Below are 19,618 nucleotides of genomic sequence, written 5' to 3'. Positions count from 1 at the left end.
CCTTTGGTCCGGATGACACGATGTCGAATATTTCCAAAAACAATTTGAAATGTGGACTCGTCAGACCACAGAACACTTTTCCAATTTGCATGAGTCCATCTTAGACGCCGGCGGCGTTTCTGGATGTTGTTGATAAATGGCTTTCGCTTCGCATAGCAGAGCTTTAACTTGCACTTACAGATGTAGCGACAAACTGTATTTAGTGACAGTGGTTTTCTGAAGTGTTCCTGAGCCCATGTGGTGATATCCTTTAGAGATTGATGTCGGTTTTTGATACAGTGCCGTCTGAGGGATCGAAGGTCACGGTCATTCAATGTTGGTTTCCGGCCATGCCGCTTACGTGGAGTGATTTCTCCAGATTCTCGGAACCTTTTGATGATATTATGCACTGTAGATGCTAAGGGGTGTACCTCGCCCCATCCTTTCTTGTGAAAGATTGAGCATTTTTTGGGAAGCTGTTTTTATACCCAATCATGGCACCCACCTGTTCCCAATTAGCCTGTTCACCTGTGGGATGTCCCAAATAAGTGTTTGATGAGCATTCCTCAACTTTATCAGTATTTATTGCCACCTTTCCCAACTTCTTTGTCACGTGTTGCTGGCATCAAATTCTAAAGTTAATGATTATTTGCAAAAAGAAATATGTTTATCAGTTTGAACATCAAATATGTTGTCTTTGTAGCATATTCAACTGAATATGGGTTGAAAATTATTTGCAAATCATTGTATTCCGTTTATATTTACATCTAACACAATTTCCCAACTTATATGGAAACGGGGTTTGTACTCACACTACCTTCGACGTATTGTCCAGCCCTGTTCTAAATGCAGCAGCGATGTGATGATGCAATGCGATGTGCTGCCAACAGGTGGTGCTGAAGGGCGAGCGCGGGCGGGGCAGAAGCGGCGAGATGGCGTTGGACGACCTCTCCTTGAGCAAAGGCTCCTGCACGGACGACTTTCTCGCCCCGAAGCGGAAAAAAAAGTCATCTCAATGAGACAAGGTGACGTTTGTTTTCGCCTCACTGGCGCCCCCGTGCTGCCGACACAGTGAACAACACGCCACTGAAGACTGAACTCGCAGCAGCATGGGGGCCGCTTGCTTCTGTGTGGTTACCATGGAGACACCAAGGTACATCAGTTTTTTTACTTGCTGTTCTGATCTGCGACGCCTGACAAAAGACAACTCGGTCCCCAAAAGTAAGATCAGGAGAATCATGTTGACATTTTACGAGGAACAAGGTTCAAAGAAAAAGTGCTAAAAAGGAAAGAAAAGTGCTAAATTCTAAAACTGCTGAGATAATGCAGGAATAAAGTCACATTTAGAAAATAACTTAACACGAGAACAAGGTTGAAATATTAAGACAAAGAGTTGGACCTTTAGCGGGAATACAGATAAAAGTAGCGATATTGTGCGAAGACAAAGTGTGTTCATTTACGCGAACAAAAATATCATTTTAAAAGGAAACAAGTGGGCACATAATTTGAATTAGAAGACAAGGTAATATTACAAGTAAGCTGTTTTTATGACAAAATGTTGTTATTGTGGAATAACATATATTTACCAGGTTAAAATTTGAATACATAAAAGAGCTACAGCGGGCATAAAGTCATGTGTTCACGATGAAAAGTAACACAAGAATAACATTGAAACTTCAAGACAGAGGAAGTTGAGCTATAAAGTCATATTTACCATTAAAAGTGGTCACACAAAATTTAAGGTGGAAATTTTAAGAAAGAAAAGTTGGGATGTAACGGGAATAAATTCATGTATTGACGATAAAATGTAACATGGTTGAAATTTTAATACAAAAGACAGTTTGATCAGAAATATTCACAATAAAAGGTAACATAATATAAAGTTGAAATTTTAGGACAAAAAAGTTGTATATTTACAATAAAACGTAACATTATGATGAGGTTAAAATTGTATTACAAAAGACAGTTTGATCAGAATAAAGTTGCATATTCACATAAAAAGGTCACATAATATAAGGTTGACATTTTAGGACTAAAAAGTTAGGCTGTGGCAGGAATAAAGATGTATATTTACGATAAAACATAACGTTATGATGAGGTTAAAATTTTAGGACAAAAAAAGCTGAGCTATAGTGCCAAAAAGTTGCATATTTACAATAAAAAGATGTCAAAGGACAATATGGTTGACATTTGAGCACAAATGGGCTGTAAAGTGAAATATTCACAATAAAATGTAACAATATGAAAATAGGGTGGAAATGTTACGAGATTTTCGATCAAATTTTGGGAAGTGTACAAATTTATAAACTTGCAATTCTACACGAAAAAAAAAACCTGACTCTACTGGAAGTAAGATGTTTTTTTACAGGACAAAGTAATATTAGGACGCAAGTTAGAACTTTGATGGAAAAACATGTTACGATAAAACAGTAGCGGTCGTTTTCTTCTGACACTAAAAAGTAATACGAGAACACATTTGACAAGATTACGCCGGAAAGAAGGCGTTTTCACAAGAAAGTAATTTTGTGAGGATAAAGCTGCTGTCAGTTTTAGGAGACAAAGTAATATTACCACCAAGTTAGATATTTACGAGGCGTAATGTTACACAAGAAAAAGAGTTCAGCATCAAATCAAAATTCTCTTCTTTTCTTTCTAACGAGAGAAGTTGAGGGAAAATAAGGTGGACAATTTTACAAGTAGTAATATTGTTGGAATTGAATCAACATTTGTAGGACAACAAATATATTATTGATAGGACAAAACCAATAAAGAAAAAAATAACTTGGGTATTTATTCTTGCATTATAATCAGTTATTTTTGTAAAATTGCAACTTTTTGTGATCTCACTGGCTTTTTACAAAATTATAACACATAATTTTATCAGCAATATTCCGATACTTTTTATCAAGTATTTTTTTATTGATTGGTCAAATGTACTTGTCGTAAAAGTACATCAATCCAAAACATCTCAGCTTCTGTCTTGCAAAATTAGGACTTTGTACTTCACAAAATGCTACTTTTCCCAATCATAACTACAACTAAGTTTTTTTAGTACGTTTATTTAGGTTTTTTTTCACAGTTTCTGTCTATGAAAACACTCCACACTAATTTTTCATAAATACTCCATTTTTATTTTACGACTTAGTTATCCAGTCACAGACAAGTCTCCAGCTTTTATAAACTGTACTCCACGGCTGTCCAATGAAAAGCGGCTATTTCCACATTTAGTGAGTGTAAAAAGAGCAACGACTCAGAAAATATGAAGATTTGCGGTTTTGCATTGGACAGCGACGGTGGCTGTAAATGTATTTGTGTGTACATACGCTCATGTTGTGTGCTTTCCAAATTGTTAAATAACACAAAAGCTCCACTGTTGTAATGCACCATGCATACATGTGTTATGAATACAAGGTCTGTGTTGTGCTTCACGACGCTCCCTTCAACCTGTAAAGCACATGTACTGTATGCTGCATTGATGATGATGATGATGATGATGAAGGGTTTTTACATTTGTTTGTGATATGCATGAAAACATTCAACATATTCAAATTAGCACAAATGCAGAATGTAAATAAAATATGTTTGACACACATAATAACTTAATTATTTTATCTTTTAAAAAGAAACTTGTTGCACATTTGAACAAAAAACGGACAAATACAAAACCCAAAACCAGTGAAGTTGGCACGTTGTGTAAATCGTAAATAAAAACAGAATACAATGATTTGCATATCCCTTTCAACTTATATTCAATTGAATAGACTGCAAAGACAAGATATTTAATGTTCAAACTGAGAAACTTATTATTATTTTTTTGCAAATAATCATTAACTTAGAATTTAATGGCAGCAACACATTGGCACAAGGGCATTTTTACCACTGTGTTACATGGCCTTTCCTTTTAACAACGCTCAGTAAACGTTTGGGAACTGAGGACAGCAATTTTTGAAGCTTTTCAGGTGGAATTCTTTCCCATTCTTGCTTGATGTACAGCTTAAGTTGTTCAACAGTCCGGGGGTCTCCGTTGTGGTATTTTAGGCTTCATAATGCGCCACACATTTTCAATGGGAGACAGGTTTGGACTACAGGCAGGCCAGTCTAGTACCCGCACTCTTTTACTATGAAGCCACGCTGTTGTAACACGTGGCTTGGCATTGTTTTGCTGAAATAAGCAGGGGCGTCAATGATAACGTTGTTGGATGGCAACATATGTTGCGCCAAAACCTGTATGTACCTTTCAGCATTAATGGCGCCTTCACAGATGTGTAAGTTACCCATGTCTTGGGCACTAATACACCCCCAAACCATCACAGATGCTGACTTTTGAACTTTGTGCCTATAACAATCCGGATGGTTCTTTTCCTCTTCGTTCCGGAAGACACAATGCCCACACTTTCCTAAAACAATTTGAAAAGTGGACTCGTCAGACCACAGAACACTTTTCTACTTTGCATCAGTCCATCTTAGATGAGCTCGGGCCCAGCGAAGCCGGCGGCGTTTCTGGGTGTTGTTGATAAATGGTTTTCGCTTTGCATAGTAGAGTTTTAACTTGCACTTACAGATGTAGCGACAAACTGTAGTTACTGACAGTGGTTTTCTGAAGTGTTCCTGAGCCCATGTGGTGATATCCTTTACACACTGATGTCGCTTTTTGATGCAGTATGCAATGTTGGTTTTCAGCCTTGCTGCTTACATGCAGTGATTTCTCCAGATTCTCTGAACCGTTTGATGATATTACGGACCGTAGATGGTGAAATTCCTAAATTCCTTGCAATAGCTGGTTGAGAAATGTTGTTCTTAAACAATTTGCTCAAGCATTTGTTGACAAAGTGGTGACCCTCGCCCCATCCTTGTTTGTGAATGACTGAGCATTTCATGGAAGCTGCTTTTATAGCCAATCATGGCAACCACCTGTTCCCAATTAGCCTGTTCACCTTTGGGATTTTCCAAATAAGTGTTTGATGAGCATTCCTCAACTTTCTCAGTCTTTTTTGCCACTTGTGCCAGCTTTTTTTAAACATGTTGCAGCCATCAAATTCCAGATGAGCTAATATTTGCAAAACATAACAAAGTTTTCCAGTACGAATGTCGAGTATGTGATGCAGTCATTAGACTCGGTTACAAACGAGACAATGGGAAAGTCAAAGGAACTAAGCACAGATCTGAAAAAATGAATCATTGACTTGAACAAGTCAGGAAAGTCACTTGGAGACATTTCAAAGCAGCTTAAGGTCCCAAGAGCAACTTTGCAGACAATTGTTTGTAAGTATAAAGTGCATGGCACAGTTTTGTCACTGCCGCGATCAGGAAGAAAACGCAAGCTATCACCTGCTGCTGAGAGAAAATTGGTCAGGATGATCAAGAGTGAACCGAGAACCACCAAAAAGCAGGTCTGCAATGAATTGGAAGCTGCTGGAACACAGGTGTCAGTGTCCACAGTCAAGTGTGTTTTCCATCGCCATGGACTGAGAGGCTATCATGCACGAAGGAAGCCTTTGCTCCAGAAGCGACACCTTAAGGCTTGTCTAAAGTTCTGTGGTCAGATGAAACAAAACTTGAGCTGTTTGGCCACAATACCCAGCAATAGGTTTGGAGGAGAAAAGGTGAGGCCTTTAATCCCAGGAACACCATTCTTACTGTCAAGCATGGTGGTGGTAGTATTATGCTCTGGGCCTGTTTTGCTGCCAATGGAACTGGTGCTTTACAGAGAGTAAATGGGACAATAAAAAAGGAGGATTACCTCCAAATTCTTCAGGACAACCTAAAATCATCAGCCCAGAGGTTGGGTCTTGGGTGCAGTTGGGTGTTCCAACAGGACAATAACCCCAAACACAAGTCAAAAGTGGTAAAGGAATGGCTAAATCAGACTAGAATTAAGGTTTTAGAATGGCCTTCCCAAAGTCCTGACTTAAACCCCATTGAGAACATCCGGACAATGCTGAAGAAACAAGTCCATGTCAAAAAACCAACAAATTTAGCTGAACTGCACCAATTTTATCAAGAGGAGTGGTCAAAAATTCAACCAGAAGCTTGCCAGAAGCTTGTGGATGGCTCCCAGATGCGCCTTATTGCAGTGAAACTTGCCAAGGGACATGTAACCAAATATTAACATTACTGTATGTACACTTTTGACCCAGCAGATTTGGTCACATTTTCAGTAGACCCATAATAAATTCATAAAAGAACCAAACTTCATGAATGTTTTTCTGACCAACAAGTATGTGCTCCAATCACTCTATCACAAAAAAATAAGAGTTGTAGAAATCATTGGAAACTCAAGACAGCCATGACATTATGTTCTTTAAGTGTATGTAAACTTTTGACCACGACTATATATATATATATATATATATATATATATATATATATATATATATATATATATATATATATATATATATATATATATATATATATATATATATATATATATATATATATACTGTACACACACATACACATACACACATATACACATATATAGATAAATAAAACAAGAGTTAACAAGTATTTAAAGTATATACAGTATATAAATTAATACAAATATATCATACATCTAAAATATTTTTCGAATGTATTCAATTTAAAAAATACATAAATGGCAACACTAAATGGTCCCTAGTGTGTGAATGTGAGTGCGAATGTTGTCTGTCTATCTGTGTTGGCCCTGTGATGAGGTGGCGACTTGTCCAGGGTGTACCCTGCCTTCCGCCCGAATGCAGCTGAGATAGGCTCCAGCACCCCCGCGACCCCGAAAGGGACAAGCGGTAAAAAATGGATGGATGGATAAATTAATACAAAAAGAGGACAGGTAGGGTCCCCGAAACCCGGCTGTATAACAACGCCCAGTGCTACCTTGACAGACCCTCCGCAGTAAGCAGCAACGCAGGAACGTCACGCTGAGGCAGGGCCACAAGCACACCCCAACACCCCCACACACGCATACACATACACACCAAATAAAACAATGCATTACAATACAATGCCAGGCAGCTCTGCAGGACAACCCACAGACTAGCCCACCAGCCAGGCCAGAACCGGAACACCCACCGAAGGCCTACCTGCACATTTTATACATTTAAAGACTAAACATTGTGTCAGCTTTGTTATTACAGTTGACAAATCATATAATTAGTTATTAGTATCAACATTTCAACTTTTTGTCATTATAGTACATCTTTTTTCTACTGTTGCTTTTTTGTTTGATTTTATTTCGACAATATGCAGCGGGCTGCAAATGAACCCCACTTTGACCACCCCTGCTTTACACTTTATACCCCTCATGTTTAAAACCAAAACTTGGGAGTTTAAACGATAACCATAGAAGAGGACATGGCCATAAGAAAGCGTGTGGCTTCTCAGTGCAATATGCATACACAAAGTAACTTTTCCAAACAGATGCAAAAAAAATGACACTTTATTTAGTTGAATCAAGCAATACCTATGACAGGCCACTAGGTGTAGGTACAGTTCTGCAAACATCTTGCTGTGCCTTCAAAAGGTGAGTAGTTATACTTTCACTTTTATCTGATTTTGCTTATTTAGAGGTTCTGTTTCAGTACCTGTTTTCAGCATTGCAAAAAGGCAAATATAAATTATTATTCATTATTATGCAAAAAGGCAAATATTAATGCATAACATAAGATCAAAGCAGAAATATACGACACGTTGGTAGACTAGTTTTAGATGGCCACGCTGTTCTCCACGCTCTTTGGATCCAGGTAAGTGTAAGGGATTTCCAGATCTGCATTCCTCTTCCTGATGTCTGTAGTCAGCACCTCCAGCTCTGCTTTAAACTCCCTCTGCAGCTGGCGGGGGGTCTCTTCAGTGAAGTGGTCCTCTGGGTAGTGTCCCAGGGCAACCTAAGGAATAGTTATCACAAATTCTCCAATTAACGGCTTTATTCAGTTAACAGCAATAGTCCAGTGTTTGCCTTATTTTCTCTACTCTCAGCACATTGCCCTCATTTTTCATATGCAAACGTTGACAAGTATGCCTTATCACTTGTAAAACATTGGTTCTCTTGTGCAATACATTGGTTAATATATGTAAGAGGTCTGAAACAAGTGAAAAATCTTTTCAGATTTCGAAAATCTTTGCGTGTAACACCTTAGAGGAAAACTGCATTTTTAATGGAATTTTTGCCATCATCCCACAATCTTTCCCTTTTCTGTATGCTCTAAATAGTGAAAAACTGATAGTACAAGATGGTTAACAATGCAGGTAATGGATGTCACCCCTCACCGTGACACTGTCAATATTTACTTTGGTCATTTGTCTTTGTTCTGGTTAGTTAAACTTTATTTAGTCGATTTAACCCAATTACAGTATTAGAGAATCAAATATAATCAAAAGACTAGATGGCTGTGACATTATTCTCATCTATTGACTGGCTCATTAACATGAACGATGGGATTGGGATGTTGCAGTGATTAATGTAGCGTTACACAACAGCAGCAGCACTCGCTGCAATTAGACTGACCGCCTGTGACTGCTTTGGAACGGGGGAGGGGCTCATGGCAGTGCCAGGCACTGCTCGCTGAGGACAGTACCTGTAGTGTGCTTTACACCTCAGATTCTCCGCGACGCAAGACAATGCTCCAGTAACATCGGAAAAAGTCGCCAGGTTTGTCGCGAATAGTTTACAAAAAAGTCAGCAAGAGGATTTGAAAGTCACCAGATTTAGCGACAAAGTTTCTAAGTTGACACCCGAGACCGGACGCCATTCGCTCACAAGGCACATATAGACCTTTACTTAGAACACGATGCATGGATTGGAAAACTAACAAAATCAAAAGGATAAATGCCATTACACAAAATCTGTGTCATTAGCATCCCCAGGAAATAAAAAGTATCAATGCACGATGAAGTGACTTCTTAAATAAATGTTTTAATCCAGCAAAGTGTCCTGCACATTCATCTAAATGTGTAATTAATTAGCGTGTAACAGTATTTTACAATATATTGCGGTTTCAAAGTCTTCACAAGTTTGTTGTGACGTGTGAGGGTATCAAACAAAAACTTGGTGTGTAGTTTTCTTTCTGGTGCTTTAGAGAAAAGACGTGGTGCAGGTACTGGTGCGAGAACCAGCCGAGGTGCAGGTACTGGTGCGAGAACCAGCCGAGGTGCAGGTACTGGTGCGAGAACCAGCCGAGGTGCAGGTACTGGTGCGAGAACCAGCCGAGGTGCAGGTACTGGTGCTGGAACCAGCCGAGGTACAGGTACTGGTGCGGGAACCAGCCGAGGTGCAGGTACTGGTGCTGGAACCAGCCGAGGTGCAGGTACTGGTGCTGGAACCAGCCGAGGTGCAGGTACTGGTGCGAGAACCAGCCGAGGTGCAGGTACTGGTGCTGGAACCAGCCGAGGTGCAGGTACTGGTGCGGGAACCAGCCGAGGTGCAGGTACTGGTGTGGGAACCAGCCAAGGTGCAGGTACTGGAACCGGTGGTGGAGCTGGTGCTAGCCTTAGCCTTGGCGCTAGCTTAGGTGCAGGTGGCCTAGCTGGCGGTTGCGGCTTAGCAGGCCGAAAAACCGGTGGTGGCGGCCGGACAGGTGGTTGCGGTTTAGCACGCAGACGGACTGGTGGCGGTGGCCGAGCAGGACGTTGCGGCTTAGCCTGCCGAAGGACTGGTGGCGGTGGCTGAGCAGGAGGTTGCGGCTTAGCACGCCGAAAAACTGGTGGCGGTGGCCGGGCAGGAGGTTGTGGCTTGGCTGAGCGTAGTTGTGCCACCCCACTAGCACAGCTCCCAGTACTAGCCCCCCCCTCAAAAAGCGGATACCAGACGCGCTCCTTGTGGTTTGGAACCGTCTTCAAGGGTGGGTGGAGGGAGGTCAGGAGGGGGGTATACTCCTCCCCTTTAAAATGTCCAAAATGTCCATTCTCACACCCCACTTGAGATTGGATAGGAGCACAGGGGGAAAAAGTCTGTGTAGTGGGCGGAGCAATAGTAACAGGAGGTGGAGATTGAGAGTCATAAAGTGACTGGGACTGACTAGATTTACATTTAACAAAAATGTCCTGATAATGTTTTACTTTAGAATTAAAGTCCTTAGGAAGCGGCTGACAAAAGGAAGCTGAGGGTAGAAAAAAAAAATCCTGATCTATGACGTTATCAGAAGTGGGCGGAGTTACCTCATCAGCGGGCGCCCACGGAATGACGTCATTGTTGCCGCTGTCCATGTGACTGACAGCCCAGTCGGAAAAATGTTTGGCGAAGTGATCAATTGGGTTGCCAAACATCTGAGGAGGGGAATCTTGGGCTGAATGTAGCTTTCTGTGTACCGGTGGAGGAGTTTGAGGGAGTGGCGCGTCTTGGCAGCAAAGCGAAGACCTTTTGGGCGGCTTCCGTCTTCGCTGACGCGTCCGGTGGTGCGGAGGTGTGGCGATGTCCTCGGGCCATTCGGAGTTGACTGGGACCAATCTTCCGTCAGGACCCCAGATCAGGTCCTGGCGCTCCGAGGGGGAATAGCGAAGAGTCTCCGCCTCCATCGCTCGCAACACCATCCACGCACCTTCGTCCATCTCCTCCAACGTGCTCGCTGCGGGAGAACCTTTTCTTGCTGGCTTGCTACTGTAACGACCTGGTCGCATCGTGGTGCGAGGTTGTTCTCCCAGGAATGCAGACGGCTTCGGACACAGCGTGCAGGTAGGAAAATGATTTATTTAAGCAAATAAATCCGACAGGAAAAACAAAAACGTGCTCATAGCACGGAAGACAAAAAACAAAGGGACTAGCGTGGGAGCTAGCAAGCAAAATAGCATAGCATGAAAACTAGCAGGAATCAATGTAGTCGTTAGCTGTTGCGTAAAAGCAAATTAGGAAGCCAGACCGAGTGAGGCCAGGGCAAAGACTAAATAGCCCTCTGATTAGTGCCCGGACAACAGGTGAGCGTCTCGAACACTAACCAGAGGCAGCTGAGCATAATCTGCCGTCATGGCAACAGAAACAAACAAACACAAGGTGCTGAAAACACATGTGACTTGAAAACGTAAACAAACTATAATCCGGGCAGCGGATCCTAACAATATCCCTACTATTTAATGAATACAAATGACTATGTTTCATGGTAAACTAATTTCAGGACGCACGGACGGGCAACCAATACTCGTTTTTAGTGTTAAGGGTAATTCAACTTACCGTAGTCTTAGTTTAAATCCTACAGATATGTTTTTTGTACATATTTCTGTTATTGTTTATCCCAAAGATACTTTTAACCTTAAAAAAAGTTCAAATTCACACCTAAATAATTTTTTGTTCTAAGGACCTCAAGTGTGAGTTTTTGTTGGCTGTCAGTGGCAACATGCGTGGTCGTATCAGCCAGGAGCTCTTACAGCCGGCGTAGTCTTTGCACCTTGTTGATGCTACTTTGTTTTCTGGCATATTTTTGTCGCACTGGCAATACTTTATAGCCACGATGAGCTTGTGTAGCTCAAATTTTTACGGAAACCTGGCTGAAAATCACCATCCCAGATGTGGCTACTGAATTCGCTGGCTTCACTGCCCACCGAGCTGACAGCACTGCAGATTCTGGTGAGAAGACCGGCGGAGGATTGTGTGTTTATACTCACAACAACTGGTGCATACACGTCGTGAGTGGATAAACTGTAACACAGACGTGGAGTTGATTTTGCTGATAAAATGCAGACCGTGCTATCTCCCTAGGGAGTTATGCCACTGTTTACATCTGTGCGATTCTCTAGTTGCCAATGTGAAACTAGTGCTAGCACAAATACATGACAGCATTGACAATAGCCTGGTCGCACACCCCGACAGCGTTCTTGTAGCAGGGGAATTCAACCGCGCTGACTTACCAAATCATAATTTTTACAAATAATAAATATATACAGTATATAAAAAGTCAACACAGCATCCCAGTACAGTTTAAACCAGGCAACCCCCTGAGACAGAGACTGGTGCATCCTAAAGACCGGACACCCCACACCCACAAAAACTATCTGGTGTATGCTATCCAGTGTAATGATGAATGCACTGATTCATATATTGGAGAAACAAAACAACCACTAAGCCGGCGTATGGTACAGCATAGACGAGCAAACTTTTCAGGCCAAGACTCAGCTGTCTACCTGCACCTCCGGGAGAAACAGCACTCCTTTAAGAACAAAACTGTACATATTCTGGACAGGGAGGACAGATGGTACAAAAGAGGAGTGAGGGAAGCCATCTATGACAAGGTTGAAAAACCATCCCTGAACAGAAGAGGTGGTCGGTGACACCACCTGTCTCCCACATACAACACTGTCCTTTCAATCATTCCTAAAAGACCAATTTAGCCTCCAACAAATAACAGGAGTTAGTAACATTCTGGTGACAGATGCTCATTTTGTGCCAACTTTTACAACTGAATGGAATGCTAACGGGGATAATTCCGACTGATTTTGTGCTGATGGTGGTCGTTCCACTGGCGGGCCGTGCATTAGTAGTATCCTACTTAGTCCGACTTTAATAAATACCTCTCATAATACCAAAATGTATGTCACCACATGACCACAGCTGAAGAAATACCATACAGAAACACATCTGCACACCACTGGGCATTGAGCCACCTCAATAGTGTACAAAACGGGCTATCTTCTGACCCATTTAAAAATCAACAAACCCGCATTAGCTATTAAAGCACATCTTACGTGGTAGTGTCAAATTGTAAATAAATGTAAAAACATATCAAACATGAAAAAGTAAAGAAATCAAATATTTGAACTCAGAATCGGAAGCCGGAAGCCAGGAGTACCGCTCATAGTTGGTTGATTCAATTGGAAGTGGCGGCCAAACCATTTCACCGGCTGGGACAGGTTAGCAAGCTCGGGGGTCAGCCGAACTCGTCTCATTAGATCTAGCTTCTCTTGTAATGTCCTTTTTGAAAATGGCATTGCAAATATATATCTACAACCTAATGAACATTTTGCTCTCCTTCAGCCTCCATGGGTTAAAAAAGCGACTATGTATCAGATTTCTCTGCTAGCCAAGTGCGGCTCTGTTTGATTTGCTTCTCTCACAATTTGTAATTGGATACTAATTTAATCACAGGAGGAGTTAATGTCACGTTCAACGGTCAACAACTCAGGATCTGATCGGCTATCGCAACTGTTTATCGACGGTATGTTCCCTGTTCACCTACACTGCACAGACCGCCACATTGTTGATTCAGAAGGCCTTTGGCAGATTTTATACAGCGCTGGCAACAAGCTAGCTGAATTCTGATTGAATAAAAGCTCTAATGTAAAAACAGCAACACTGGAGCCTAATACGACAAGAAGATAATATGATGAATAATTGTATATATTTAGGGAAAGTAAATTAAAAATACAATTATTTTTTATCAATTTATGATCATGATTTAGTAGAGAAGGCCATGCTGGCCCTGACAGCCAACTCCTGTGCCACACAATTTCTCAATGCCAACGAGGAGAAATTCCACTTTACCGACTGTCGTTGGCATTGACAAGAAGGGTTGCTATTTTGCATCTTAACAGCTGTTTTTCTCTTGAAAATAGGGCGGAGCCATCCTTGCCAAGGCACACCCTCCTTGTGTTGGAGTACAAATAGTTGGGGTTTTGGCACCAGCTACTAGACTAGATAAGACCTATCTAAGTTTAAGACTAGATCTAACAATCTAAGTCTATGAGCATGAACTGCTGAAGCCTACTTGGATGAGAGATGAAACGTCTTCTCAGACAAACCAACAGTCCAGTTGTGATTGATTGAATGCCCTGAGATTACAAAGACCTGGATGAGAACACTCAAAAATAATGTTGTTCCTTCTGAAATTGTTTTTGTGGTTGAATAAATACTTTAACATTATTGTATTTAGGCTACCTCAAGGGTGTTATAAGTACAATTCAGAGGCAATTTGTGACTAATTTTATTTGTATTGGTCCGTTGTCTTTGAATACATGTTTTTTGCCTCTCTCTCTCTTTTTTTTACTAAATTACAAATTGGATCCCTCGTAAGTGGACTTTGGTGGAAGAAGTTAGGACACTCATATTTTTGCTCCGTCGTCTCTTTGTGGTGCTACACGTTGATGTGAACAAAATATATTAAGTGTATTATTATCAGGAAATGAATGAGAGTACCTTTTTATATGTAAGCCTCTCATGCATTTAACATCACAAATAAGGAGGACATTACAGCAATTTCCCGTTTGCCAATCGGGATAATGTGCTAAGTCTAATTCATCTGGAGAAGCTAAGACGGAATCCCATCAGTCAGCACAGACTAACTAGTCTTGACTAGGGATGATGTTTGATAAGGAATTATCGAGTTCGAGCCTATTATCGAATCCTCTTATCGAACCGATTCCTTATCGATTCTCTTATCGAGTCCAGATAGGTTGTTGTATATGGAAAAAAACACACAATATTTGGTTGAACAAAAGCTCACTTTTATTAAATAATAAAAAAATAAAATCTAATAAATAAATAAATATTGACTGTTACCCACCTAAAAAAATAAAATAAAATAAATAAATATTGACTGTTGTTACCCAAAGTATATTAAGTGGGATTTTTCAGAGAAACAAATATATACAGTAACACAAAAACAACCTGTCTCTGTGATCACTATAGGTGTATAAATAATAATATAGTGTTAAATAAAATCAGTCCCTTGGGCACAAAACTGAAAATAGCTCTCCAAAAAGTGCACTTCTGCTGCTATTTGACATAACTGTTTGTTATGATGCTTTGACATTTTTGCACTTTATTTCTTTATTGAAAGAACATTCTATGAAGAGAAAAGTTATTTGCAAATGTGGTTACAATGCTAATAAATGAAAAGTTAAAGCTAAAAAAAGAAATACACTTTATTGAGTTAACATTATTTCTTTATGGGGGAAAAATGTTATGAGCTAGAGAATATAACAACTACACTACCCAGCATGCAACGGGAGTTACGAGCACGCGCGGTAGCCCCGAAAATTGTTGCATGTTGCCACGCTGTGAAAGTAAACGTCAAGAACTCAGCCAACACGCCTCGTCTGCATTATTTATAATTAGACAGACAACACATCTACAGTGTGATTTTGTTTTGTTTACAAGGAAAGAAAAACAAAAGTTAAAAAAGGGAGATATGTTGTATATATATGTATGTGCTGCGGTTGTTTTAAGAACGTTGCGACAGCTGCCGTAAAGGAGGTGCGTTGCTATGTTTCCGGTTGGTCGTAAAAGTGTTCGTCATGTGTTTTACCCTGCTAAAATCTCTCAGTAAAGTTATTCGATGGATTATAGCTTTTGTTTTGAACTTTATTACACCTTGGAGCGCTTTTTCCCGTCCATTGTTTTCCTGCTTTCGCTATCTGCGCCTAATGACTGAGCTACGTGACGTCATTTATTGTGATGTCCCACGGAGCATTTCTGGTCGGGACGGGATTCGAATAAAGAATCAACTCTTTTCCTTTACTATAGTGGTCTCGATAACGGGTACCGGTTCTCAAAAAGGGATTCGAGTCCGAGGACTCGGTTCTTTTCTTATCAAACAACCGGGAAAACCGGTTTCGAGTATCATCCCTAGTCTTGACTGTAAAAACAGTTACATGTTTACGTTTCATCGAAGCCTAAACTGTGCAACCGAGGGAGGAAAACGCTGGATCAGGTTTACATAAACTTGGCAGTGCATACAGAGCCCACGCCTACCCTCAATTATACCTGTTAGACCACCTTTCTCTTCTGCTACACCCGCGATACACACCTAAAATCTGAACTGCTGTGTCGGAGTGGAAAAAACAAGTTGAATTTATATGCTTGTTTGGGTTTCATTGCATCCATTAAACCATATCAAATTGTTTTTAAAATCCGCAAAATATGTAAAAATATTGTCTAAACATCAGAAAATGCCACAAATTCAGTCAGCTGTTTTGAATCTTCCGCTCTGAATATCTTTTAGCAATTTTCATAGATTCTACATCACGGTAGTAACGCTTCTGCACTCTGACCATATTATCAGATCAGTCATAGTGGAAATAGGCAGAAAGTGGAAATAGATGTGCTGTTTATCATTCACAATCCTTCTGCAAGACAAAAACACATACGCTTGGCTTTTTTTTGTGCATTCGAAATCGTAAATAAATAGCTAACAATTGAGTCAAGTTATTATAAGCGATGACGCAGAATACCAGTTTTAGTGGTGCATTGATAGCAGTGAGCTAATGCTAGCTTAAGCTGCTATTGTTGACACACTGCTTCTGCTTTGGCTCAAAGTTGGTAAAAGTTAATTCAAGATTATGAATAATGCATTTCTCACCTGGTAGTAGACAAATGTGGCCATGGACCGAGAGGCTGGTCGACATTGACATCTCCCGAGATGGCAAAAAAGACACAAAAAGACCCAAGTTGTGGCAAATTTATTTTCAAGCCTTCGTGAGGATTGCGATGGAATCTTCTTCTAAACAGGATTATGTGAGCGTCCTGTCGGTCGGCATCCCAGCGACAGTGGAAATTGTACAGTAAGTATTTGTTTTACTATGGTTTTATGGTTAATTTGTATGATTAGCACCTAGCAGTGCTGCTAAACACTCGGCTTCCAAAACTTATTGCTCATCCTCTGCGTGTTCAGGCTCAAAAATATAAGGTTCTGGATCTTAATTTTTACCAAAGCAGCTGTTGTTGGCTCTCACAAAGTCTGCTTTATTAGCATTATTGTTGATGGGGAAAAGATCTGTTGTTCCTAACGCTGCGTCATGGATCATGTGACTGGCTTTGTCATTTACTCTCAAAATGGCTCAGGAATTTCTGTGAGATTGATACTATTTTGATCATATCTATTTATTCAGAAACTTTGGAAGTCTTTTGGTGTCATAAATCAGATATATATGATAATGGCTTCAATATAGAGGTTACATTTTTTCGACTCTCCTAGTACTTTAAGAACATGGCCAGAAGATGCTATCCCTAAGCTCCATGACTGTTCTTACTACACTTTTTGAGACGTTTTTAGAGATGAGAGTGCACTTTCACGTGAATATCTGGACGACTACACCTCAACAGTGCTGCACTATGCGTCGACTGTGTACCATCATCTAAACAAGTCCGTGTGTTGCCAAGTCAAAAACGCTGGATGACTCAGATCCGTAGCAGGTGTGTAACGGTGCCAAGGCAACTACAATTAAAAAAATACTTCTTCCTCACCAAATAGTAGTGCCACCTTAGTTGAGGAATTTAAAATGTTTAGGCCCATTTTGATAGAGATAATACAGATTCAGTATTACCATCACCTGATCCATACCAGTTTGCATCCCGTGAGAACCGATCGACAGGAGACACCATTGCTATAAGACTCCACAGACCCTTGGGACATCTTGAGCTGAATAATACCTCTGCAAGGTTGCTCTTTGAGATTTTAGTTCAGCTTTCAATTCAATACGGCCAAACAAACCTAGATCTAAGCTCCACAATCACGGTGTGAACAACACCCTCTCTGACGGATTCTGGACTTTTTAACTAACCGCACACAGTACGAGGGAATAGGAAAGTAGACTTCTCCAACACGCTATCAACACCAGGGCCTCACAGGGCTTTCTACTAAGCCCACTGCTCTACAGCCTCGTCAGACATGACTGTATAGTAAGGGTGTAAAAGTACACAAAAATCTCGGTTCGGTACGTACCTCGGTTTAGAGGTCACGGTTCGGTTCATTTTCGGTACAGGAAGAAAACAACAAAATATACATTTTTTGGTTCTTTATTTACCAAATTTGTAAACAATGGCTTTATCCTTTTAACATTGGGAACACTATAATAATTCTGCCCAAAAGTAGAAATAGCTCTGTGTGTGATGGATGTGAGCCACCGCTAGGCTGATCAGTGCAACAGCAGGCAGTCATGAATGCTAAGGATCATAATAACATACACATACACACAGGGTCGATTGCCAGAGTTAATGTGGTCAACATATATAAAAAAAACAACTAAATAAGATAAGGCTCAGAATTGGTTTCTTAACAAAACCTTTCTACATATAAAGTGCAACATTTCTAAATATAAAGTGCAACATTAAACTGCTTCAAGTTGCTGCTCAGATTAAATAAAATGATAAAACTTTTCTTCTACATATAAAAAGTGCAATATTAAACAGTTTCAAGTCAACTCAGCCTCAGATTAACTTTTCTTTTTTCCGCCCAGCCTTTAACCCTGGTGACTTTCACTCAATCTTCATGTTTTTTTGCCAGAAAAATCAGTTTATCCACATTGTCTGCAGAAAGACCAGACCTGCTTGCAGTTACAATGTCTCCAGCTGTGAAAAATACCTTTTCGCTGGGCACTGAGGTAGCAGGTATGGCGAGGTAGTGCCTGGCTAACTTGGCAGTAAGAAGATATATGGGCTCATTGTTCTTCCACGATAGAAGTGGCTCAAAATATAGTTTTTAATGCAATGTGGTCTTAAATCTGCTGCTATAAAAACACCAACGGCATTTGTTATTGCTTTAGCCCTGTCTGACTCGCCGAGGAGAGGCTGCTTTAATGCGGTGGGGAGCTGTGTTTGTTTGTCTTTCTCTTGGGGGTGGTGCCTCTTCAAATGGGTTAGCATGTTTGACGTGTTGCCAGAAGCATACCCTACTGCTGCTGAACAATGTCGGCAAACCGCTTAAGCTTTGTCCACCTCTCGTCCTCCATTGTTGTATAGCACCGCAAAGCCGAAGTGTTCCCAAACGGGAGATCTTAACGAGGCAGGAGGGTCTTCCAGTAGCATTACATACTGTTGTTGAGTTTGGTGCTCTAAGAACAAGACTAACAAAAACAAAAGAATGGTCTGGAGTGCAATGTGTCGATGTAACAATAAAAGAATGGATCCAGTTGTCGTCTCAACGAGCTGTTTTATTCACGACATTACAGCTACTCCAGGTGCTAACTGCTAGTCTCAGGCAAGTACACAGAATGTCGTACCATGAAGACGTGCGGCAACCCGTACACATCACAACATGGAGGGCAAAAAATAGCTCCATTTCAAAAAGAGAGGTAAAGCAAAAGTAGCGAACAGAAGGAAAAACAGACAAATAAATAACGTGACAGCGTCGGACAAGCAGATATGCACAGAGCCACTTTTGTTTAGAGCGGAAGTCACTGCTTCTTCTTCTACTTCCGTTTTCTGTATGTGCTGCGCATGTCAAAATAAAGTATTCCGATTTAATGTGTGATGCACGAAAATGCACGTCATAGTCAGATAGTTTTTTTCAGGGACCATGTATATTTTAAAAACAAAGAAGAACTTGTATACTTTTGTGGATAAAGGGCAAAAAACCCTCCACACTCTTTATTTGCAATGAGGTTTTAGGGAGGGTTGAACACTTCAAATGTTTAGGTGTGACTGTGACAGACAATCCATGCTGGGACATTAACATTGCTTCTATGGTTGGAAAGGCCAAACAACGTCTTTTCTTTTTAAGGAAAATTAAAGTGCGCAAAAATCCTGCAGGAACTAACGGTAAACTTTGACAACTGTGCCATAAACCGTGTCCTAAGACACAGTTTCTTAGTGGGCTTTGATAGCTGCACAAAAGCTAACTAACAGGGCTTCCAGCGAGTGGTTAAAGCAGCGGGAAAACTTACAGGTACAACACTCCCAGAGATGATTACCGTGTATACCGCTCGCTGCCTAAGACGAATACACAACATCTTGCACGTGACCTGT

The 19,618-nt window shown here is 40.7% G+C and overlaps 2 protein-coding genes across 8 annotated transcripts in view; one reads left to right on the top strand and one right to left on the bottom strand.

The window, feature by feature from the left end:
* npnta (nephronectin a) overlaps positions 1-3,839 on the top strand; it is a 163,749-nt gene extending 159,910 nt beyond the window's left edge. For 5 of the 7 annotated variants that reach the window (XM_062026819.1, XM_062026817.1, XM_062026820.1 and 2 more), the window contains one exon: positions 870-3,839. In XM_062026819.1, the coding sequence (XP_061882803.1) occupies positions 870-998 (129 nt within the window). In that variant the 3' untranslated portion in view covers positions 999-3,839. The remainder of the gene's footprint in view (positions 1-869) is intronic. The other 2 variants (XM_062026822.1, XM_062026821.1) reach the window with 1 other exon arrangement.
* Positions 3,840-7,369: 3,530 nt separating this feature from the next.
* LOC133633962 (hydroperoxide isomerase ALOXE3-like) overlaps positions 7,370-19,618 on the bottom strand; it is a 61,408-nt gene continuing 49,159 nt past the window's right edge. Inside the window, exon 14 of the mRNA XM_062026814.1 lies at positions 7,370-7,841. Coding sequence (XP_061882798.1) covers positions 7,662-7,841 — 180 coding nt within the window. The 3' untranslated portion in view covers positions 7,370-7,661. The remainder of the gene's footprint in view (positions 7,842-19,618) is intronic.

This window comes from Entelurus aequoreus, linkage group LG18, assembly GCF_033978785.1.
Source record: "Entelurus aequoreus isolate RoL-2023_Sb linkage group LG18, RoL_Eaeq_v1.1, whole genome shotgun sequence".
In the NCBI taxonomy this organism is placed as follows: Eukaryota; Metazoa; Chordata; class Actinopteri; order Syngnathiformes; family Syngnathidae; genus Entelurus; species Entelurus aequoreus.
The sequence above is the reverse complement of the archived record's forward strand: the minus strand, read 5'-3'. Positions and strand labels throughout refer to the sequence as shown.